Raw genomic sequence first — 25,153 nt, 5'->3', positions numbered from 1 at the left:
ACGAGCAGCTGGTAAGGCCTCGGTGACCTCTCCTTGATTGACGCCTCAAAAAGACGACGGTAAAGTTTTGGTAGATTCTGGTGTGAAGGGCACCAAGGAAAGCTGTCGTGCGACTTTTTCGCGGCCAAATGCTTTTATTTCGGCTCTTAGGGACGCTTGGTCATGACCATTGATCACACTGAACAGTGATGCCAAATCGTGCGCTGGAGGACATCTTGTCAGAGCTCGCTGCTTCTTCAATTCATTATAGTTTTGGCAGAGGCTAATTACGTCATTAACAGTGGTCGAGCTTTTCGCCAAGAGCATTTGAAAAACGTCGTTGTCAATCCCTTTGAGGATGTGCTTCCGTTTTTCTGCTTCCGTCATTGCGGCGTTCACGCGTCTGCACAAATCGACGACGTCTTCTATGTAACTAGTGAAGGTTTCACCCATTTCTTGTGCGCGTGTGGGAAACGCTGCTCGGCACGAAGTTTTCGGACGGCAGGTCGATTGAAGACCGCTATAATCGACGCTTTAAATTGCGGCCACGTTCGGACGTCTGCCTCGTGGTTTCTAAGGCAAAGGCTGGCTACACCCGCGAGGTAGAACGACACGCGTGTGAACATGTCCGCGTCCGTCCATCTGTTTAAAGCGCTCACCCGTTCTAAAGTTGAGAGCCAATCTTCAACATCGTTGTCATCTGTTCCACTGAAGATTGGAGGCTCCAGCTGAAGAACACTGCCTGGACAGGAGGCCGGAGGAGATGGAAGCGTCTGCTGTTCGGCGTCCGGCATAACAGAAGGTAGTCGTCGAGAACGGAGTTCCAGGATGGTAGCGGGAAGGTATAGGGCACGGTACCCAGCACCTCCACCAATTTTAAAGAAGATTTATTGAGCAGAAAGGTTGATGTTTGGAAGGCTTGGAAGGCGATGCACCAGCCGCACTTCACGAGCTCGAGCCGCTGCTGCACTCTCAATGCTGCCGCCTCTGCGCCGGAGTACTTCCTCTTCTTTACAATATATATATATATATATATATATATATATATATATATATATATATATATATATATATATGTATGTATATATATATATATGACGTATGAAGCGATGGTTGGTAGAGGCAGAGGAGGAGGAAGTGACAGTAGAATAAACATGGGGTATGAGCCAGGCCACGTCTCCCATTCATCATAGCGTCACACACCAGTCGAGAGGATGGAGACCTGCCTGCCCCTTCCTCAGTCACTCATCATCGATGCAGTTCCCCAGAGGACACCCTGACCACACATAGACTACCGAATCATCGCCTAGAAGGACAACGACCAGCACCATGACAGAACCATCGGCTGACCTCGACATCCCAAGTACACCGGATCAGCGGCCGACGGACCCATACAGGGCTGGTTCAACCTATTCGAGGTCCACGCCGCCGCTGCATCCTGGTCGGAACGGGAGATGATGATCAACTTCACTGACTACATCTCCGGTGAGGCAGTTAAGTTTTACCTCACCCACATCTTTGAAAATGACGAGTCTTGGCAAAAGATAAAAGAAGAAATGATCACTCGTTTTAGCGACTATGACCAAGACCTTCTTATTGCCAACCATCTCATGAAAACCCGACACTATCGTCAATTCTCTAAGCAATCATCGAGCATTCGAAAGCCCAACGTGAATCGACAACTGCCACAAGACAAAGTCGCACATGAGTTTACTTACAGAAGACCATGCGTATTTTGAGAAAAACAAAACCATCGAGCGGGCCTTCCTTCTGCACGAAAGTCGGCATTTTCGAAGTCATCGCTCCAGCACTTGACACGAGACGTTTCTCAACCACCTGATGTCTTTCACTGTTCGTCTCACATGCGTGGTCCACCACCTGGGTTTTCGTCACGCGGTTTTTCAAGCGCCCCTATCGCTCACCATTCGCCTCATAAGGACGCCTTGCTCATAACAGACCAGCTGACGTATGGAGAAAATACCGAACAACGCCACCACTACTCGAAGAGTGAAAATCCTGGTTTTACATCACTTGGCTCTTTCATCGCTCACAACGCTCACCTCACGCCTCACTCGCCCACTATGGTTGAGATAGAGCTGCGGAAGTCCGAATATACTCAGCCAAGCCCAGGGCCAACCGTCCTCATTCATGCATCAGAACAGTTTATCTCCAAAGGTGCGGGCACAGAGAAACAGCCCCAAGTAAAATCTAACCAAATTAATCCTTTCGCAGTGTCGCCGTCGAGTTCCCAGCCACCTGAGAGCCCAATAAACACAGAAGGCTCGGAAGGATCAGCTTTCAAGCACTGCCCTGTGCCAGGAACGTTCATTAGGAATGTCATTGCAAGAGCCTCAGCAGATTTTTCTGTCAATTCTGGCCCACTATCTTCATTGCCTGACACGAATCGCGAAACCCTAACAAGTATCGACTATTTGCTGGTCACGTCAACCAACAAAGAAAAGCGGGCTCATGGATCCAAAGGAAGTCCACCCCGTCAGACAGTGCAACATTAGCAATACCAAGAAAAGCAACAAGAGGAACCCCAACAGCTAAAACGCCTACACCAACATCGGCAACGTACAACTAAAAATTCATGGCCAGGATACTTCAGGCCAGGATACTGGCCTGAAGAGCGTCGTGATCAACATACACTAAAGAAAAGACTGATTCCGCATCTGAGCTATCTTCGCAAAAAGGAAAGCCAAGGAACTTTTCCGCACCAGCGTTCAAGATTGCGCCTACGGTCTCAACATCTGCGTCATCACCATAGAAAACTCCCCAAAAGCCACAAAACAACCGCTTGTGCTCTGCAGGAGCACAAGCAGCGCCTAATCAGCCGCGATCAACGCTCGCGCAAATTGCATGCACAGCATTTGTATGACCCACGACAAAAAATGCGACGCCTACGAAACATCCAATCCTGCAAAGCGTTCCGACCTCGTTCGTTCTATGCAAGAATACCGGCTGTATTTCCATCTGTTTCCACGTCCAAAGCATTTTTGTGTTATCCAGGACGCAACCACCAGCCTCGCCCACCAGAACTCCTGCGTTAACCGGACTGCTGCACTTTCCCCTGAAGTCTTTGAATGTTTACGGAACTCCCCTGGAGCATAGAACCAATTGTGAATTTTTGACATTTGTGACTTTTTAACCTCTACTTGTTAACTTTTTCTTGTTCGTAATCTATGCCTTCTTTCCGGGGGAGGGAGAATCGTGTGACGTATGAAGCGATGGTTGGTAGAGGCAGAGGAGGAAGAAGTGACAGTAGAATAAACATGGGGTATGAGCCTGGCCACGTCTCCCATGCATCATAGCGTCATATATATATATATATATATTATCTACAATTTAAGCACTGTGTCACCAGGCATAAACGAAAGTACAGGTATGCTTTCTAGTGTGCCTACCAAGCATTATCAGCATTAACCCATGGCCCAGAGCGCGATCTGTTAAGATTGTTGGATACCGTCTCTAACGCTTCTGTTATTGTGTATATTTGTGTATATAATTTTACAGTCACTTGAGTTTATTATTGGCCGCCGCTCTCACGATTGTGGATGCAAGACTGTATTTGATCGCGCACGTGCAATAAAAACATCAACTACTCATCTTATTCATATCACAATGACTGAGCTGTTATATGACGCGCAATCTGACTGTAATATGACACGGTTTTTTATATGTGATATCCATGTTTTCATGGTTGCTTTATCATTACCTATCTCTGGTTCTCACAGAGTTGTGCCGTCTGCTCTGTGAAGTGATTTTCGCTCTTTGGTGTTCTAGACGTTTATATATGTATATTTATTTATTTATGTGTTTGCAGGTTACCTAACTGTACCGTCTTGAACACTACACGCTATGAATTGTCTAATTGCTGAGATACGTCGCCGATCTTTATTATCCCATGTGAATTGTATTTATAAGCTAGCGCGTTGACATGTATTTGTCACTTTGACAAAGGCTGGCCCACCAGCTGGATGTCAGTCAGGATATACCGTGCAGAACTAACGTGTGTCTTGCTTTCCTTTTCCCTGTATATATATATATATATATATATATATATATATATATATATATATATATATATATATATATATATATATATATATATATATGGCTATCCACAGAGGTACAGCAGCGAAGGTGGCACAATTTTTCATTGAGAACGTTGTCCTCCGGAATGGTGCGTCGGAATCACAGACAGAGGAAACGCATTTAGAGCAGCTCTTTTGGATCAAGTCCTCATGCTGAGTGGAACAATCCATCGTAAGACCACCGCCTACCACCCGCAAACGAGCAGGCTTACAGAGTGTCTGAACAAAACAATTGAACACATGCTTAACTTGCCATGGGCAGGATCAGGAAGTTAACTTGCCGTGGGCAGGATCCGAACCTGCAACTTCCGAAGATATGTATATATATATGTATATATATATATATATATATATATATATATATATATATATATATATATATATATATATATATATTTCACTTCATAAAGATCACTTTCTTTAACTCCAATATATATATTCAAAGATTTGGCAAAGGTGAATGAAGGTTTAAATCGTATCTACCCCAAAGGGCTAGATTAGACATTGGCAATTTTGGCAAAACTGCTGACATGGGCAACAGGTGTCACGTAAATACAAAGAGAACATGTAGTATTCCCAGCAGGAATCAAACCCAAGCATTCTGCTTGGCAATCAATAATTTTCAAACAGCTTCGCGCTAGGCCTGGAAACCTCTTCTCGAGAAGACCATCGTGGTGTGGAAACGTCAATTGTGGTTGCGGTCATTGCTATCCTATTTCATATACATTACATATGTATTCCTATACACAGGCGCCACGCCAAGTTCACGTCTATTTTAGTTGGTCCACCTACTCGAGTTGATCTATGTAGCAGCGTTCAGTGTTACCATGCTCGCGTGCGCCACTGCTTTATATAAGCTTGCCGCTACAAATGTTTCTAATACCAATTTTGCAGTTCGCATACTGCAAATTACTGATTATATAAAGCATCAATGTACCTAGAAGCATTAATGTCTTTTTTTTCAATACCAACGGTTGTACGTCATTCTGCAGGTAGTCTGAGTCACGACAAATTAGCATTAGTGTGAATCTTTACTTGAGGGTGGCGGGTCCGGTTCGTGCTTGTACAAGGCAGATTTTATGAAGAATATTTTATGAATTTCAATAATAACGTTATTTGTTTTGTGATAAAAAACTCACCCCACTTGGACCAGGAATGGGGCTCAATCGCCTTGGAGACTGAAAGTATAGTAGTATGGAAATTTAGAATTAGTAATGCCTGTATGCATAATAATAAGAAGTTATGCCCTTCAGATTGCGTAATATCCCGGCAACGCAGAGAAACGCTGAAAGTCCCTGCAGTATTCAAAGATTTTGCAGAGGTGAATGAGGGTTTAAATTGACGCGTGAACGTTAAACAAACAGCTGACATGGGCACCACTTGTCACGTGAATGCAAAGAAAACATGTAGTGCTCCCAGCATGAGTCGAACCCAAGCATTCTGTGTAGCAATCAATAATTTTCAAGCAGCTGAACGCTAGCCTGGAAAGCTCTTTTCAAGAAGACCATAATGACGTTGAAACGTCAATTGTGGTTGCAGTCTTTGCTATTACATTTGATATACATTACATATGTACTCCTATAAACAGGCACCACGCCAAGTTTATGTCTATTTTAGTTGGTGCCACCTACTCGAGTAGCAGCGTTCAGTTTTACCATGCTCGCGAGCATCACTGCTTCGTAACAGCTTGCTGCTACAAGTTTTTTCAATACCAATTTCGCAGTTAGTATCCTTCAAATTACTTATATAAATCATCAATGAACCTAGAACCAATATTGTCTTTTATTCAATACCAACACTTGTACGTCATTCTGCAGATAGTCTGAGTCACGCACAATTAGCGTCACAGTTAATCTCTACTTTAGTTTTGTGAGTCCGGTTAATACTTGTACCATGCAGAATTTATGAGGAATACTTTATGAATCTCAATAATAACTTTGTTTCGTGATGAAACTAAACACTCACCCCACTTGGACCAGGATTGGGGCTCAATCGCCTTGGAGACTAAAAGAAATGTTGTATGGAAATTTAGGATTTGCAATGCATCTATGCATATTAACAAGATGTTATGCCCTTCAGATTGTGTAATGTCCTGGCAACGAAGAGAAATGCTCAAAGTCCCTGCAGTGTTCAAAGGTTTTGCAGAGGTGATTGAAGGTTTAAATTGACGCGTGAGTGTTAAAAAAACGCTGACATGGGCACCACGTGTCATGTGAATGCAAAAAATACATGAAGTCGTCTTAGGAGGAAACAAATCCAAGCATATTTAACGCAACGTTTTAACGCTATATGGGAACCGTCTTGTGGCGCCTGAAACGAGAAATCTGTCTATGCTGCTTGAATGAAGTGACAATCTTCGAATGAAACTTTGAGCAACATAAGCATCGGCTTGACTTTGTTCTAACTCGTTTGATGAAAGCTGCTGTAACACTGAACACAGAGAGTTTGGTATCGGCGAACGTGAGACACTGGTTTCGGGACCGTTTGGGGACAGTGCTGAAGTTAGGCCACAGTGGTAGAATGTTGATGCCATGAGCAACATCAAGCAGCCACAGACTCCCTGGGAGCTGCGTAGCTTTCCGAGCCCATGAACTTATTTCCTTCGCTTTTTCTTCTAATTGTGCTGAAAAAGGCCAATTCATTGACTAAATTGCATCCCAAGGACGCCCTCCCCCAGTGGACCCCAAATTATGAGTCAGTGTTTAAGCAACTAAAGTTAGTTCATAATACGCTGCTTTGATGCCTCTGCTGCAATGAAAATCCGCCTATGCCAGTTTTTTTTTTCCTTGTCATAAACAATGAAATTTTAACAGAAATAAGATTCACGTGCTTCCACTCTGCGTGTCTCGGTTGTGAACAGCCTTTATTTCATGCAATTGAAAATACACACTAACATTTTAAAGGCAATATACGTGCCCTTCTGACAATGTTGCTGCTAACGTGGTTGCTTGGGCGAGTTGATACAACATGATTCACTTAAAGAACAGCGCCAATAACGAGGGACAAGAGAAAGAAGGAGACAGACAGCGGCACTGCTGTCTTTAAACAGCGGATGTTGCTGCGCTGTATATAAAATTTGCAAAGAAAAATAAAGCTGTCAGTAAAACACTGTGTTTTAATTTTAGGTTATACAAAATATGCTGTCTTAATACTTTTGTGTACGTCCTTTTCATTTTGCGATTCACAAAACAATGTTGCTACAATATTTCGTGAGTGCTGGTACTACTTCTTAATCGTAGGAACCTGTTTTGCTTTTTCTTACAAAATAAAGGCATGAATTTTGTTAACAAAGTCACTATAGCTCAAACCATGATATTTTAGGATGACTAAGACGTTTCAATGCATATAGTTTTCTTTTCGCTTCGTTAAAGTTGCTTCTTAGCCCCGCCGTGGTGGTCTAGTGGCTAAGGTACTCGGCTGCTGACCCGCAGGTCGCGGGTTCGAATCCCGGCTGCGGCGGCTGGATTTCCGATGGAGGCGGAAATGTTGTAGGCCCGTGTGCTCAGATTTGGGTGCACGTTAAAGAACCCCAGGTGGTCGAAATTTCCGGAGCCCTCCACTACGGCGTCTCTCATAATCATATGGTGGTTTTGGGACGTTAAACCCGACATATCAATCAATCAATCAAAGTTGCTTCTTAGCAACAATAATCTAAGCAGTATTCAGATAGGAAGCATTTTAGAAGACTGTGGTAAACTGTGGACTACGGTGAGGACTTATTTTGTCTTGTCCTGCTGGTCCTGGGCGACTAATTGACTTTGAACTCACAAGGCTGTCGTTTAGGCCTAGTGCGGCCGAACAGCCTTACTGGCCTGACGAAGATGTGCTGGCGGCAGATGCGAGTGTTTCAGTTGGCTCTCTACTAGAATGTCGCGCATGCCCAGTTCCATGTGAATTATGCAGCACAAACGTGTAGGCGACAGATCAATGACTCAATGTGCAACTACCATGGACTGTCCTTTTCGTGATGAGAGTAGGAACCAACCAGAGGTGCTGCCGGTGGAAGTTTGTGACCCCACGGACGTGCCGTCTTCTGGTGGTCATGCGAATCTAGCAAAAATTCTAGCGAAGTGAGGTCCTCGGGCTACAGCAAGATGACATTGCAGCGGAGCAACCAGCAACGTTGAGGCCACTCTGGATAATGCCTCCACGACATTCCCTTCTCAGTGTTTCCCGAGAGCTACCCTTTCGCAATCCTATCGAGTTCACATACGCCCACTCTCATGCTATGATATAACATCAGTGCTCGTTAAACATCTGCAAGGGGTCATCGACTATGCTCTTGAACATAAGGGATTAAAATTATTCGCAGCATACAAATTGACCGACCTGATTACTGTGCACTTGGCACCTCTTAATGAGGTGCAGAAACTAGCCTCTTTCAAATCTATACCACTGTCGGAAGATCGGCCGCTTCCTATGCAGTGCTACTTTCCATCTTTTCCTGATATACAGAAGTGTGTTGTAAATTTTACTGACCTGAAAGACTTCGCGACATAATATGTTACGAATTGTACACCACGACGCACGGGTTCTCGCGGCTAGATTCATGAGCACAAGTTGTACTTGTTATTGACGGTGCAGGGCCCGCCCTGTTTTGTGGTCTCACTTTTCTAGTATGGGTGTTTATTGCGCCCTGAACTCCGCCTTTCTTTGGCAGTTTTCTGTTACTGTTGCTTTCAATGAGAACCAGTGTTCTGGAGTTGTCCATCCGGAATCGCAGTGTATTCAAATCACTGCACATTTTTGCGACCCCACAATAGATTGGAAATTTTATTAGAGACAAAGCTTGAAAGAATACAATGGGATTAGAAACAAACGCAATTTTAGCGGATTGGTTTGGGAAGACAATGGCGCCTTTTTTTCGAAAATAGAGCACAATTTTGTGCACATGCTGTTGTTCTAACTTCAAATATTACAAAGTGAGCTTCTCTATTTTAACAATAAACCAATGATTTAAAATGATTGGCCAATCACAACAATGATACATCTACAAGCAATCCACATACTATCATTTTGTCCTTATGACGACTGTTGTTTTTTTATTTTTATTATTTACAAGATACTGCAGGCATGGAGCCCAAGCAGGAATGGTACAGGCAGTAAGTCAATCAAGCCAAGCATCACACAGCATACAATAATCCAATCATCACACACATACAACAATAACGCAACCAAGCTTATCATAACAGCAATGAATTAGGTGGGGTTGCGAGAATCGAATTTGTGTGAATCGCAAAGGGAAACAACATGGCACTGAAAGTAAGCAATCAACAAAAGGAATCAGTGGAAAAAAAAACATTTTTACATCCTCAGGAAAACATGTGCGTCAATAGAATCTGTCGACAGCAGGGCGGCAAACGGTAACTTGTTCCACTCATAGATTGTGCGCGGGAAAAACAAAAATTTGATGAGATGAGTTTTGGATAAATACAGAGTTAAGGCAAGCGAGTGTGAATGACGACCGCGCCGTGTTTCCAGGCTTCTATTGTAGGGGCTGTGATCAAGTAAGAGGTTCGGGTTAACTAATTGGTACAGTATTTTAGCCTAAATGATTTACGTCGTGATTCTAATGTTTGGATACCGCGTGTTTCCATCAGGGCAGAAACGGAGTCTGTTGAACCGTACATACCATAAATAAGGCAGACGGCCCTTCTTTGAATTCTTTCGAGGCCGTCGATATTGGTTTTTGTGTGAGGATCCCAAATAATGCAGGCATATTCAAGTTTCGGTCTAATTATAGAAGTATATGCTAAGTATTAGACCTCAGAGGGAGCGGTTTTGAGTTTGTGTCGTAATAAACAAAGTTTACGGAAAGCGGAGCGCATATGTTAGTAATTCCAACTTAAGATACTGGTTACTGTTACGCCAAGGTATTTGTGTTCATCTACATGCTTAAGCGGTTGGTCACAAGTACAATAAGAGAATTCAAGGGGGTGTTTCTTTCTAGTCATTCGAAGGTAAACTGTTTTGTCATGGTTTAATTCATGTTAGTAGTTTTACTCCAAGAAGCAACGTTTTCTAACGCCGAGTTTAACGCAAGTTGGTCCTCGATGCTATTAATTTCATTAAAAAGTATGAAGTCATCAGCAAAAAGACGTATTTGGACGGGACTGTTTAAAACGTTAATATAGTCATTACAAAAAATAAGGAAAAGTAAAGGGCCTAGCACACTTCCCTGCGGTACGCCAGACGTAACAGGGAGAGCGTCAGAAGTGCTTCCATTAATGTCGGCGTACTGTATATGGTTACTAAATAGGCAGTTAGCCAAGAGACGATGAACGCTGGAAGCCCGATTTAAACTAATTTATCGATTAATTTGTCGTGCGATACGTGACTGAAGGCCTTACTAAAATCTAAGAGTATGAGGTCAACCTGGCCCCCCTTATCCAGAACTGAAGAAGCGTGGTGAACAACTGTAAGTAGTTGAGTGACGGTCGAGAATCCCTTGCGAAACCAGTGTTGAAATGAAGAAAGGATTTGATGGGTATCTAAAAATTGTGTAATGAACGTGGAAACAACGTGTTCAAGTAACTCACAGGCGCATGATAACATAAATATGGGTCTGTAGCTGGGAATTAAGAGTGGGTCGCCTTTTTTGGGAATAGGTACAATACGGGCTATTTTAAAATCAGAAGGTAGCGTGGCCGTATGAAGAGAAGATTCAAAAATAAGTACAAGAAATTTCGTCAAAGTTTCAGCATAACGACGGAGAAATGCGTTCGGAATGCAATCGGGCCTTGGCGTCGAATTGTGTTTTAATCGAAGTAACATATTTAAGACACCACTGTGCGAAACAATATTGACATCAGGGTATGAAGCTACTGAATTACTCTGTTTCAACTGAAACTGCGAAAATACGCTATAGAAAAACAAATTGAAGTGATTCGTAGGTTGTCTCTATTTTTCGCGTAACAACTCAATGCCATGGTATCCGTCTTGTGGAACTTTACGGTTGCGGCATACCTGCCTTAAGCATTCTGATTTTATCGTCCTCGATAGAATGCACCAGAAATGTTCCCTCGGTGCTATTTCAGCCGCCAGCTGTCTCCCCATCCTTATTCTTGTTTTTGCTTCTGCCACCATCAGTGACTCGGGCGCATACTCAAAATAGTGCTTCTTTACGGTGTGACGCGTATTGACACCGCTGCGATGCTCGTGTTTGCGGCAATATTTTGTATGCCAGCTTGGGCACACTCTCAACACATATATACCCCCCACCTTTTCTCTACAATACTGTCCCTCCCGCCCACGCTCATTGGTGCCTTCGCCTGAAACTCTATCGAAAAGGTCTAAAAGTCAGCGCAGCATGCATTAGTGCACGACCTAATGTGTGCTCTGTGAACTGTGTGTACAATGAACTGGTGCACAAAATAAACTGTACAGAGACATAGAATAGACATTTAACGCAATAGCGTTATAGTGCTTGTATTGCAGAAGTTCCACCTTCGGCATCGGCACCGTTGGTTGTGAGCAAGAAAGCTTCCATGAGCGAAAAATTGAGAAAGCAGCAATACAAGGAAAAATAATTTTTTGGTCTCATTGAGGATAGTGTCCCACCACGAAACCACAATCTTACAGGGAGGTGATTAAGAGGAAAACACTACAGAAATGTCAAGTAGTGAAAGAGGTTTCCTTAACGCATTTTGTTCCACAGGTGTCACGACAAAAACAATCCCAGTAGGCGATTTGTAGGTGCATTTGTGAGGCCATAAAACTTCACCGAAAAAAGACTGGAATGCGCAACCATCGCCGCTAAAACACAAAGGAACTTTCAAACAACTCCAAAATAGATGCCTTTCCAGAGGCGTTAATCAAGCAAATAGCAAACGCTAGATCATGTGATGCCATCTGTGAGGCATTGTGAGACTCTTATAGCCTGCGAAATGGCGAGCGCGTGGCATGTAATTTTGAGGCCATGCGAGTCTTGCTTTAGATCGAATACTTTTACGGACCATTCGCATGCGTGCACGTGTGTGTATGTTTGTCTGCGTGTCATCAATGAGACATTGTGAAAAACGTGTCTCGAATACAGCAAAGCGCCGTTCTGGCAGAGGGAAGTGGCCACACTGCACATTCACTGTATTACTATAGATACGTAGGCTTGCGCGCGCGCGCGTTTCTGTGCTTTTGTGTGTGTGTGGTGTACGTGTGTGTGTTGTGTGTGTGTGTGTGTGTTTAGCGAAGCATATTAATAAGTATGCAGTTAGCGGTTGAAGAACGCACAAGAAGTCGGCTTTTGCTATTGCGTTCTACTCTTAAATGTGAAGCTTAAGGCTCCGCCAATTTTTGAATGCGTTGATTCGGGTAGACAACAAAAGCAAGCAATCCAACATAGCCAAGGCGGTGCCTTTATTTTGTGACAATTCAGTAAATAGTAATTTTGGCAAAAACGTTTTTAACCTAAAAAATATTAAAACATCATTCTTTGAAACATGTACTCTTGGAAAAAATGCCTCCTAATTCACTAATTACTAATCGTTTACTAGTGATAGATAGCACTAACATTCTATTAAGTCGAGGTAGTAAAACGCTGATTAGTGAAGCTTGCTGGTGGGCAGAATAGCTTTTCGATAGTGCTTAGTCAATTATATATTTCATTCCTTAATTTTTACCTAACAGCCATTTATACGCGTATGCACATTGCCTTATTCGATAAGTCAATTACAAAAGTATATATGCGATAATCATCAAAATGCAATTGTTCCCACGCATGAAATAGAGGTCACTAATTACTTCATGTTATTACCATGGCAAGTACGCATCAGGGTAACAGAGATAGAGGCAGGCATGAACGGATGACAGAGGAAGATATAGATGCAAATGCGCACATTGAATATCAAGACTTAGCCCGTATCCTATATTGTAGCAGTTGTTTAAACCCTAGTTATGGTGCTACTTTCGAATGGCACACTACGTACCAGTGATCAGCCATAGAAATAAAGAACAATGAACGTTTCGTACACGTAATCGTCTGCCTTCTATATATGCGCGTCTTCACATACTATGAAATAATTATTCAAAAGTAGTCCACAAATAAATGACTAGTCTAAATGTCTTTTATTAGTTTTATAATTATTCAAGATATACGGCAGTGTTTATATAAGTTCTGGAAATGTAGGTGGCTTCGTCATTGTCTAGTTAAAAAAACCAAGAAAGTGTTCCTAGTCAGTAAAGGCAAGTTTTTCAAGCTTTACTAGCTGCTGGCTACAAGGAATTGATCCCGCGAAGATTGCAAAATACACTCGAAAGGAGTAATTGCGTGTGTTCCTAAATATTCACTAACTCTTCTTCTAAAAATCGTGCTGATCATGCAATAGTTATAGTTAGTGAAAGCCCTGACCATATAGCGAAGAGTAGTGGGGTGGTACTACTCTTCACCAAGTTTCCAAGCTAGTATCACCAAGCTAGTATCTCTCGACCGTGGTAACTTGTTTAGCGTGGCTTTGCAGTTCTTACGCATCTCACTACCTCATCTTTGTGTTGTTACAATTATTGTTATCTTGAAAAAGCTACGAACCTATGCCTTTCTCACGTTCAAAATTGTAGGAATGAAACTAACCTACTTGGCCATTCCCAGAATGAGAATGAACGTTTCTTTTTTCATTTTGGGCAATTGAAAAGAATGGAACTACGGCAAATTGCACTTCCCACAGCAAAATCAAGGATAGAAATCGCGGTTCTCATTCCAGAATACTGATGAGGACACATGCAGACAATTTTTCCATAGCCTAATATTGACCCAGAAAGGCTCACACCAAAGAGTGAACCACGATATCGACGTGGCCTATGTGAATTCGATGAGCAAGACATTGCAAATAGAATCTGTTCGACTAAACATAAGGCCCCAGTGAGGTTACAAAAAGCTATACGAAAAACTTTACAGTGCAAACTAACAATCGCTTCGGAGTTGTTGTTGAACCAGCTGAAATACTCACGGCAGAATAAACGCAAGGTGCCGAGACACAACTGTACTTTTATGTGGTTACACACTACTTAGATGAAGCACTCTCTACATTAGTTGATGCGTATGATGATATTGATGCTCTAAAAGAAGCACTGGCGAAGCGAATTGAGAGACTACGCAAACATAAAGAATCGGCTCTTCTGTGGCGCTCTCTACGCAAACATAAAGAATTGGCTCATCTGTGGCGCTCTAAAACAGGACCTACATACAATAAACCTCTGTGTGCACAATCCCCTGTTGCAACTGCGACCCACCCGGCACAGACAGCCAAGCTGTTTGGGCAACAGTTTTCGATCAGTTTGCTCAGCTGACTTCACTCGTAAAGGATTGCTTGCATTATGGCCAATTGTCTGCAGCAGCTGCCACGTTATTGAATTCTTCCTTAGCATTGCCCAGACTTAAGCTAAAGATTTGGAGAAATTAAAACTAAGATCCAATAAAACAAGCTAAATTAACGGTTCTGCTAATTCAAGAGGATAATAAGCTGTGCTTTGTGTAAAATTTTATTGGGTCTTGTGACGACGCGGGATCGACGAGCACACAAAGCGCCTCAAACAAGTACGCTTCATCGATCGCAAGTCTTGTCTTGTCGCCTAGGATATTTTGACTCATACCCACATGGAAGATTGGCCACACTGTACCTCATAATAGTAATTTTTTTTTGCAACGCTTGCTAAAAAAGAAAAATAAACTAGATAGGAACAATAATAATGTGCCTTTAAAAACGTGAAAAAAATGCAGAAGAATGCGATAAAACAGAATATATAAGTAGTAGTAGTAGTAGTACAAAACTTTATTACATACATAATCCAAACAGGCTTGAACTCCAGTGCCCCGAAGAATATACGGGGTGGAGAGCGAAGTCTGTCCGGCAGGGTGGTGCCCCTATTCCAGGGCCCCACTGGCGCGAGCCATCCGTTCAGCTCTTTGGATCAGTCGTAGCTGATCCACTAGGGTTGGGCTAGACAGCAGCGCCTCCCATTCCTCCCACGTGCCAGTGGTGTCGTGCTCTTCGTCGTGCTCTGCACACTCCCACGTGATGTGAAAGAGTGTTGGGGTGGCTCCACACCACGGGCACATATCTCTGTACGCCGTGGGGTAAATCAGGTGAAGAGTGTGCAGATTTAGGTAAGTGTTAGTCTGTATTTTTCTTAGCGCTGTTGCCTCCGCAGCGCGGAGCTTGCTGTGAGGACGTGGATACAGCTGCCTATTTTCTCTATAGTACTTTAAAATTGTTGCGAAGCAAGGGTCCACGGGTGTCGGGTCATCACTTGCATTGGCTTGAGTGGCTCGGTGATTTGTGAAGCCTCGAGCCGCCTCATCCGCGCGCAGGTTCCCTGTCACGCCCTCGTGCCCCGGTGCCCAAGTCACAGCCTGTACGTATTTCACTGTGGGGTCCCATACTGTCCCAACCAATATACGGAGCGCTTGTGCTCCAATTTTGCCCTTTATATAGTTTCTGCAAGCTTTTTGTGAATATGAAATGATTGTTAATGGAGCGTTTCGCGTCCATTCCTCTTTTATTGCGAGTGCTATGGCAAGTTTTTCTGCTTGTGTTGTCGGCGCCTGATCTATTGAAGCGCAGGCTGTAATTTTCCCTATATGGTCGGTGGCTACACACACATATCTCTTTGCATTGGTCTGATAAGGCGCGGCGTCAGTGAATCTGGCCGTGTTCGAAAATCTTGTCTTTTTCTCTATGTAGTCAGCCCTTGCCTTTCTTCTTCCAGCATGCAGAGTAGGATCCATGTTGCTTGGTATTGGCAATACGGTGTACCATTTTCTGAATTCACTTGGTACTTCTTCATTTTCTTGGTGTGTTTGTAGTAAAGTATCGCGCCCTAGTTTTGTTTGGACTGCTCTGCCCGTTGGAGTCTGGAGAAGGCGATTTTCTTGCGCTAGTAACTGTGCTTCAGATAATTCTTCAATTGTGTTATGAAGACCAAGCGCCAGCAGCTTGTCGTTTGAAGTATTCCGCGGTAATTTCAGGGCTGTCTTGTAGGCCATTCTAATTATTTGGTTTGCTTTTTTCTTCTCTTCCCTGTTCATAATTTGATATGGAAGCGAGTATGTAATGCGACTGATGACGAGGCTTTTGACCAATTTTAGGGTATCTTGTTCTCTCATGCCTTTATAGTTGTTTGTTATTCGCGAGATCATGCGTGAGATCTGCTGTACTGATGTTTTGAGTTGATTTAGTGTGTGCAGACATCTCTGATTAGCTTGAAGCCACATTCCTAGTATGCGTAGGGTATCTTTCTCCGGAATGACATTTCCGTCGAGCTTGACTTCCAGCTTTAGATTCGGGTCGATCCTCCGTGCTTTTCTCTTCGTGAAGCAAATGAGCTCTGATTTTTCGCAGAATATATAAAACAAATTAAATAGAATGAGGAAGGGGGACAAAGAATTGGATATATCTGGCAGTACCACTAGCAGCGCATCCTTCCGTTTGCCTGAATGAATTTATGTAGCGCTGACAGAATAGCACTGCGGCCCACACCCAACTAAAAGACTGCAACGACTTCTTCGTCCTTTTCCTTCTGCCAAAACGACACGCGCTGCTTCGTTGTCACCACCACTGGCACATACGCGCTGCATTATTCCCCCTTTAAAAGCATCGCCCCGATGTTAAACGTTCGAGAAGCAATGTGAAACCAAAACTGCACAGTTAGTCACTGAAAGTAAGGTCTCATACGAAGCACGTGGACAATTTCTGGTGAATGTCTGCGGCGCTTCGAACACTGCACGCCGTCCGGAACAACCTCGTATTTACAGCACTGATGCGTCGCATAACTTTGTAGGGTCTGAAATATCTTCGCAACAGCTTTTCAGAGAGCCCACGCTTACGAGTAGGTGCCCAGACCCATATTTCGTCCTCCACGTTGTATATGACGGGTCTGTGCCGGAGGTTGTAATTTTCAGCATGGTCGTCTTGTTGTTTGGTGATTCCCAAACTGGCAAGTTGTTTGGCTTCTTCTGCTAGCTGGGTAAACTCTTTGGCGTACGTCTCATTGCCATCATTTTCATGAAGGAGCATTGCGTCTAACGTTGTCGTAACCTCGCGCCCGTAAAGGAGAATGAAGGGTGTCTTCCGAGTGGTCTCCTGACGAGCCATGTTGTACGCGAATGTGATGTAGGGCAAAAGGACGTCCCAGTTCTTGTGCTCCACATCTACGTACATGCTTATCTTGTCAACCAGGGTCTCGTCGAGGTGTTCGGTGAGCCCATTGGTCTGGGGATGACGCGCCGTTGTCTTTCTGTGAGCTGTACCACATAGCCAAAAAATGGTGCCTAAAAGCTCGGCCATGAACGCAGTACCTCTGTTGTTGATGACTATTGCGGGAGCACCGTGTCTTAAGACGATGGCTTCGATGAAAAATTGCACCACCTCAGCGGCCGTTGCACATGGCAGAGCACCTGTATCCGCGTATCGGGTCAGATAATCCGTGGCGGTGATTATCCACCTGTTTCCTTTGGCAGAATTTGAGAAGGGGCCCAGAAAATCTATGCCGCTTTGTGCGAACAGTGTCGCCGGCACACGGACAGGCTGCAGCAGGCCAGCTGGTTTGATGGATGGTAGCTTGTGACGCTAGCAATTTAGACATCCCTGCACGTAAGTTTTGACAACTTCGGCAATTGTCGGCCAGTAATAGTTCTGCCTTATTCTCGCCAACATTCTTGCGTAACCCAAGTGACGAGCGCTAGGTTCGTCTAGGAGGTCTTGCAGTACCTCACGGCGAAGCGAAGAAGGAACGACGAGCAAGTAGCTGCTGCAGGCGGGTGAAGTGTTTCCCTTATAAAGAACGGCGTTTCGCAAGCAGTAGGATGACAGCCCTTTCACAAATAATTTCGGCACGCTCTTCGTTCGCCCTTGTAGGTAATTTATAAGTGGCAGCAGTTTGGCATCATCACGCTGTTGTTGAGAAAAGATGGCAGTGTCTACAATTCTCAGAAAGGCCGTGTCGTCAACGTCGTTGTCCAGTGATGCTGTCTTAACAAGAGACCGAGAAAGAGAGTCGGCATCGGCGTGTCCTTTTCCCGACTTCTAGGCAACAGTGAAGACAAATTCTTGGAGCGGAAGACTCCATCGTGCAAGAAGACGAGACAGATCTTTTAAGTTGACTAACCAACAGAGAGAGCGGTGATCGCTAATAACGATAAATGGGCGGCTGTACAAATAGGGACAAAACTTTGGGACAGCCCATATCATTGCAAGACATTCTTTCTCCGTCGTAGTGTAGTTAGCTCCTGCTCGGGAGAGCATCCTGCTAGCGTGGACGAACACCTTTTCATTGTTTTCCTTCGACTGTACGAGCACTGCTCCAAGACCCACATTACTAGCGTCTGTATAAAGTATTGTTGGCGCGTCTTCGTTGTAGTGGGTCAGCAGAGGGGGTGTTTTCATGCGCTGACGAAGCTCGTGAAACGCCTGCTGTTGGCCTTCGCCACATCTGAAAAGGGTATCTTCCCGAGTAAGCTGTGTCAATGGCCATGCTATGCGCAAAAAATTAGCAATAAACCGCCGGTAACAGGCACAGAATCCCAAAAAACGTCACAATAATTTTTTGTCTGATGGCGTCGGGAATTTCGCCACGGTGGTAATTTTATCTTGGTCAGGTCGGATCCCTTAGCTGCTAGCCACGTGACCGAGGAACTGAAATTTGTGGAAGCCGAATTGGCGATTTTCAGGTTTTACAGTAAGACGGTCCAATAGTATTGCTTCAAAGACTGCTTCGAGCCTGGGCGACACGTAATCGAGGTCTCGTTAGTGCCGTGTCTCCGTAGTGTAAAAACGCGATTAGTAGCCGCCAGGGGGCAACTATCTACACCATATCTCGAGGAAATTACCTCAGTCCTGCAATAATTTCCCTTTATTACACTGGTAATATCATGGACACTCTCTGCTGCATTTTGCCACTGGCATCGAGGTCACCGTCACTCACCGTATATGTATACGTTTTTAAATCTTTATGAACGCGAAAAAAATTATTGAGACGTAGAATCTGGCAGGCGAGATTGAGCGTGGGATTTCCGCCTCATAAAAGCGAGGCTTTTTAACCACTGAACTCAAGAGGAGCATCTTGATTTGTAGGGTTTAACGTCCGAAAACCACCATATGAATATGAGAGACGCCGTAGTGAAGGGCTCCGGAAATTTTGACCACCTGGGGTTCTTTAACGTGCACCCAAATCTGAGCACATGGGCCTACAACATTTCCGCCTCCATCGGAAATGCAACCACCGCAGCCGGGATTTGAACCCGCGACCTGCGGGTCACCAGAGGAGCATATTCTTCAAGTATAAAAAAACAAGCTATTTATATGTACCACTTACCGCTGTTTACGAGAATGTCGGGGAAGCTGTTGGGTTTTCAGCATGACCAGCAAAGTGGCGCTATGAGCGTGCGTCGCCACATCGTCACGGAGCAGCGGCGCTCGCTCTCATCTCCCATGCGTGCTTTCTCCGCGCAGGGGAGGGTGTAGACGTTCACTTACGCGCTCTTATCTCATGGTAAGGAGCATCGTACATTTGGGCTGGCCTCGGGCTTTTCACAGAACGAGTATGTTGTCGATACCGTGCACAGGAAGGTCACTGCAATCGTTGCACAGGCTCTGTTTGCGAAAAACGCGTGCTATTTAAACGCATTAAAGTAACAACTCAGACACTTATTTGTGTTCATCTGTGCCTGTGAGTACGTTTCACATTGTTATTTGTGCATGAAACATGCAGGGAACATCCAGATCATCTAGCCATTTGGTGCGTGACCTACAACTTTGTTGCTATCACATTCATTTTTTTTGCTTTTCCAGCAACACTGTAAAATTTTTTTTAATCTTGTCATTGACCTATCGAAACAAACTTCCCTGCATTTATGAACCCAAGAATATTGGGCAGTCTGGGGTCTGCAACCCATGGCTCTGCGGAATAAACAAATAATTAGGATCATAAAAGCTTGAACTATGCACTCACTTCTAAAGTGACATCTGTCAGACGTTTCCTCAGCTTTTGCGAACCATCACTAATAAGCAATCCTGACCTGAACGTTATAATAGAGTAACGGCAGCGCATATGTAACAATCGTTATTTATATTGTTCTTTTCACTGACCATTGTTATCTTTTGCATTATTGTCGCGCGTTTTTCACTGCAAGCGAAAACAAATAAACGTCGGCCACAGGACTTAGGAACCCTTCATGCACAGTTTTGTCCAAAAAAGACTTCGTCAAAATACTCTGTTTGTCTATACTCTTCTATTTGAATTTTAACACTTAAGTAAAAGTTTGCGAGAATTTCCACATCAGTCACAATCACAGAAATCTCTACATTGGCACACAGACTAATAAAAACGATGACTGTTTTTCGCAAGACCAACGGTTGTTTCTGTTACGATTGCTTTATTCTTCTGCTTAAAAGTAGTAATGCATACTTTTAGGTAATGCAACACTTATACTACTGTGATTGCCCGCTAATGTGTTGTGAGTGATGATTCAATATCACCAGTTACACAGGGTGGAAGCCATTCTTAACCTGAAAAAGTAACGTGGTTCATCTTGGGATGAAACACTTACCTCATTTGGACCAGGAATTGGATGCGATGACGGTGGAGACTGAAAACAGTGTCAAAGTACAATTCGTTATGAGGAACGCCTGTGTATTCAGAAAAAATTGTGTATATCAATTTGACATCACTATCCACAATTTAACCGTGAGATTTTTCTAGTTGCTCTAGTTACACCAAATCGTAGTTTCTGGGAGGTTCTTTCTGGTTGTACACGGCGTGTTCGAAAACACTATAACGTTGAAATTTTGATTACAGAAGCATCGCAGTAGCCTGTGAGAATTAGTGGTCCTTTGAAGGCATCGCAGCCCTTCAAGTTGTATGTTCTGAAGTGGGATGAGGCAACGTGAAAGAACTGCTCTTGAATTTCTACGCTATGAAACTGCATTGTGTCTCTATTTTTGTGCTCGTAATTTCACCAAGGTGATAATTCACATGTGGTGTGCTAAAGTTTCCTGCCAGTTGCAGGTACTTGTTCTTCATTTTGAGTACTTGTTTTATTTAACTCAGAGAGTCAATGCATTTTTTATGTATATTGAGTGAGTTTGCAATTGCAATTGCAATACGCAATTGTGTCACGCTGACTCTGGTATGTTTTAATGAAGTTGAAAAAAACCAATTGAGTACTCACATGCTATTTTATTCTATAAAAACGAGTATACTGCGCACATAGTGAATAACTACTTGTTCGCTTACTGAAACTTTCATTATGTTCCGATCAAGCTCGCAAGTCAAGTTTAAGAATACGCCCCTCGTGGCTTTTCTTATTTTAATAAAGAAGTATGGCTTAAGCATAGCTGAAAAGCTCTACTGATCTTCTGCGTTATACATACAAAATTAACTGAGAAAGAAATGTTGGTGTGATGTGCCATTGGGATTCTTGTTTTCGTAACATAAAGAAAGTTCACAGCACGTAGCCTTTGTGGGTGGAATCAGCCGCATTGACACAATGATTTCAATTGTTAGTTCATTACTAAGTATTTTTTGTAAGAAAGAGACGGCCCGATCGAATGAAACAGACTCAACTTGGTCACTAATACGTCTTCTGTTTTGCCTAGGTATACCAATATTCAATCAAAACCTGGTGTGTTGCCGGCCTCGCGTTCACCGAACTCCAGTGTTGTTGCGAAGGTCGAGAAATAAAGTCATAGCCACTGGGCTGGGCCTTGAGTTTCATGGGATATAGATCGATGCGGTTAGATTTCTCTGCCTCAGAAAAAGACACTAGTGGTCGAATTTTCTGCACGCCTTTACTACGCCATTTGTGATATTTAAACTGTTACTTTAGGCATAAAACTACTCAAAATAATCAATACTTTTACACCTCACGAAGTGATTGTTCCGCCCGGTACGACTTTATTATTCGTCACAGCAAGAATGGCACCGTATTGCCTGAAGGTGTCTTAGCAGAAGTGTGCAAGTGGGAGATAATCATGTCTTCATTACAACAGCACACTCCATCTCTGCACTGCGGGTTCCGCTGAAGAATAGTTCTAGCAAAGAAACAGTTAGGAAATACGTTCGTTCTGGCACGGTACACACGTTTCTTAAAAAGGCAGTTCAAAGCTCGCTTCGCGTTTAATTTCCCATGACATTTGTTTAACCATACTTTCTCGTGGTGAACCTAACAAACCATTTTTTATATACTCTTCAGTTTTCGTGTAAGTTCTTAATATTAATAATTTATGGGGTATAACGCCGCGAAAGCACGATATGAGTATGACAGACGCTGTTTTAGAAAGCTCCGAAATTTTCAAGCCCCTCGAAATCTGAGCACACCCGCATCTAAGCACACGGGCCAAGAGCGTTCTCGCTTCCAATGAAAATGCAGCAGCCGCAACAGGGAGATTTTTTGTCTGAACTTGGTTCTAGAGAGCACAGACGTGTTCCGAAATCGGTATAACACAAGTTAAAAATGGCATTTTGTGTGTGGGGGGTGGGGGGAGGGAAGGGGTTTAGTTGCAAATGATCGAAATGCTGCTGAATAAAAGTGAGTGCTCTACCAGTTTTAAGAATGGCGTCATGCACATGAGGGAATCATGGGTAGTCAGTTGATAACGTAACATCTGATTGATATATGGGTACTACTGTCCCAAAACCGCCATACATCTATATAAGAGACGCCGTATTGAAATGCTCCAGTAATTTAGACCACCTGAAGTTATTTAACGTGCACCTAAATCTGAGCGCATTGGCCTACAACATTTTTTGCTCCATCGAAATAGCAGCCGCCATATTTTTTATGAACAAAAAAAAAACGTTGGGACTTCGTTTTGTTGGAGTCAACCTTCCAAGTCTAACATCAAGCGTTAAAACATTCTGATCCAGTTGCTACACATGAATTTATTGGGCACACTGAATTTTGCTAAAAAAGATAGTTGTCTGCAAACAACAGTATACATTAAGGTAATGCCTACCGTAATATTATTTGCATAAAGTAAAAACAAATGTGTGTATAAGGCTGGACCCTCTGGGACTCTTGTTTTCTTTTCAACGTATGGCTGGCTCTTGTGTTTAGAAAAACACATTCGTGACAAATATACAGTTTAGGATCAATGCGAGTACACTTGAGTTATTATTTAAAAATAAAATTTTGTTCTTTTACAAGGTAGAAGACTATGCAGTTTTAAAAGCTTACTAACGTCTCTCAAAAAACAGTATTTTACCACCTTCATCAGCTTCAAGTTCAAACTCGAGAGCGAATAGACTTAGTTGAATTGTGAAAGAACGACCTTTCTAAAAGCCCGTGTTGCTCCTTTAATAGCGCATTCACACTTGCCATATTGCACGTAATTCTAGTATGCTTTTACACCCAAGGTTGATGCATGATAATAATGTTTCTCATATAGGCCTACTGTTCACAACGACTTTTTTTATCCTGTTTCGTGAAGGAGAACAACAATAGCAATTTTTCAATCATCAGCTCCGAGCGCTGAAGGCACTGATTTTCAGTAAACAAATTAAAGTGTATAGAATTAGGTGTACTACACTATTTGGGTATACGTGGCGATATATCACCTGGACTATTTAATTTGTTTTCATCTGCCTTTTAGAAGTTTTTCTATTCTCTTACACCAATTTCTGCTTCTAAACTGCTGGAAAAGAGCTTAAGCGTGGGGTACGAATATTGCTGTGTCTGAGTAGAAATACAGGCTATAAGTACTATTCAAACACATTGCTTTTGTCGCCATGATATTCAAGAGCTAGAAGACAACAAAAAACAGTTTAGTCCTATATAATCTGAACTGCAGCTGCTTAAAAACTTCCAAAGAAACTTAGGATAGTTTGCGTCATCAAGCACTTTAAGGTATTCTTTTTTCGCACATGTTATTCTAGCCCTATACCCCTGCTTTGCTTCAAATGACTGGTTTACTGGTTCGTACATAGAATTTGTTCGTGCCTAACATATCAGCCCTCCTCCTTTTTATTTACCCTGAGAAAAAAACAGTTTCACCAAAAACTGTTTACGCTTGTTAAGTCTGGTAGAAGTGATGCTGCTTGATACCTGTTCGTAATTTCCAGCATACCAAATTTATCTATCCGACACAATTCATGAGTGCCATGATCCTGAACAAAACATTGAAAAACAGGCCATTCATGAAGTAACTACTGACAGATAGTAGAATATTCATTATTTTCGAAGAACAAAATTTCTCCTTGTCGCGGATGACCTTGGTCGAGGGATTTCTGATTTAATGCGCTGCGACATTATGATGATCGCTTATGCACCCTATATAGGAACTGAGCAATTACTATCAGGTGAGTTGCTCAACAAAAGGTCCAGAAGCTTATTGTTCCTAGTTGAAGAATTTAGATAGTGTAATATTTGAGAGGTTTATGTTATTTTTTTATGTCTGCAATAAAAAGGTTGTCAACTTCGCATACACTTCCCCCTCGATAAATTCTTGGTCAGGTAAACAAAAAATCACCTGTAATCGAAATAGGCTGTCAACATGCCTTCGGCACACTGTCATACAAGATCTGTTGCCTTTTGAAATATGAATGTGGTGGTACATGGAATCATTAATTAACGCTGTTTTATGTATTAATCCAGAGTAATCGAATAAAGGAACAGAGCACCAAATTGATTCAACGTCATGAATATCCATACCTAGCTGAAATTACTTCACAGAAAATCAATAATAACAAGAACACACTTTGATGAGGTGAATTCTGTCCTCTAATAAGAAAAAAAAAGTGAACAGGAAATACTTCACTGTTCGCAGATGACTTTAGCCACGATTCGGGGTCGAATTTCTTGCCAGCCCCAACAGACTTTTTCAGACCAGTGAGTTCAATTGGTTTGTTTGTTATGCGTCTGCAGTTTACCACAACTGGAACTAGCTCACGGCGCACTAGTTTATCATCATTTCTACGGTATTATTGTTTCTAAAACGGTACAGCATCCAAATTTGCTTAGCTCCACGTGAATGTCCTACTGTTAACACCGTTTTACGTGACTGCTCTACCATGTCACCCTCTGTGAGGTAGTGCACACTGATATTTCATCTCAGCCCTGCAATACAGAATAAACGATTGTCATATGCTCACAC

The 25,153-nt window shown here is 42.9% G+C and overlaps 1 protein-coding gene across 4 annotated transcripts in view; it reads right to left on the bottom strand.

Annotated features, from left to right (window-relative positions):
• Positions 1-25,153, bottom strand: part of LOC119167425 (uncharacterized) — a 179,152-nt gene that overhangs the window by 139,244 nt on the left and 14,755 nt on the right. For 2 of the 4 annotated variants that reach the window (XM_075866351.1, XM_075866350.1), the window contains 3 exons: positions 20,611-20,649; positions 6,042-6,080; positions 5,216-5,254 (listed from right to left, as the gene is read on the bottom strand). In XM_075866351.1, coding sequence (XP_075722466.1) covers positions 5,216-5,254; positions 6,042-6,080; positions 20,611-20,649 — 117 coding nt within the window. The remainder of the gene's footprint in view (positions 1-5,215; positions 5,255-6,041; positions 6,081-20,610; positions 20,650-25,153) is intronic. The other 2 variants (XM_075866353.1, XM_075866352.1) reach the window with 1 other exon arrangement.

The sequence above is a fragment of the Rhipicephalus microplus genome, chromosome 6 (assembly GCF_043290135.1).
Source record: "Rhipicephalus microplus isolate Deutch F79 chromosome 6, USDA_Rmic, whole genome shotgun sequence".
In the NCBI taxonomy this organism is placed as follows: Eukaryota; Metazoa; Arthropoda; class Arachnida; order Ixodida; family Ixodidae; genus Rhipicephalus; species Rhipicephalus microplus.
Note: the sequence above shows the minus strand (reverse complement) of the source record. Positions and strands in the feature narration are given on the sequence as shown.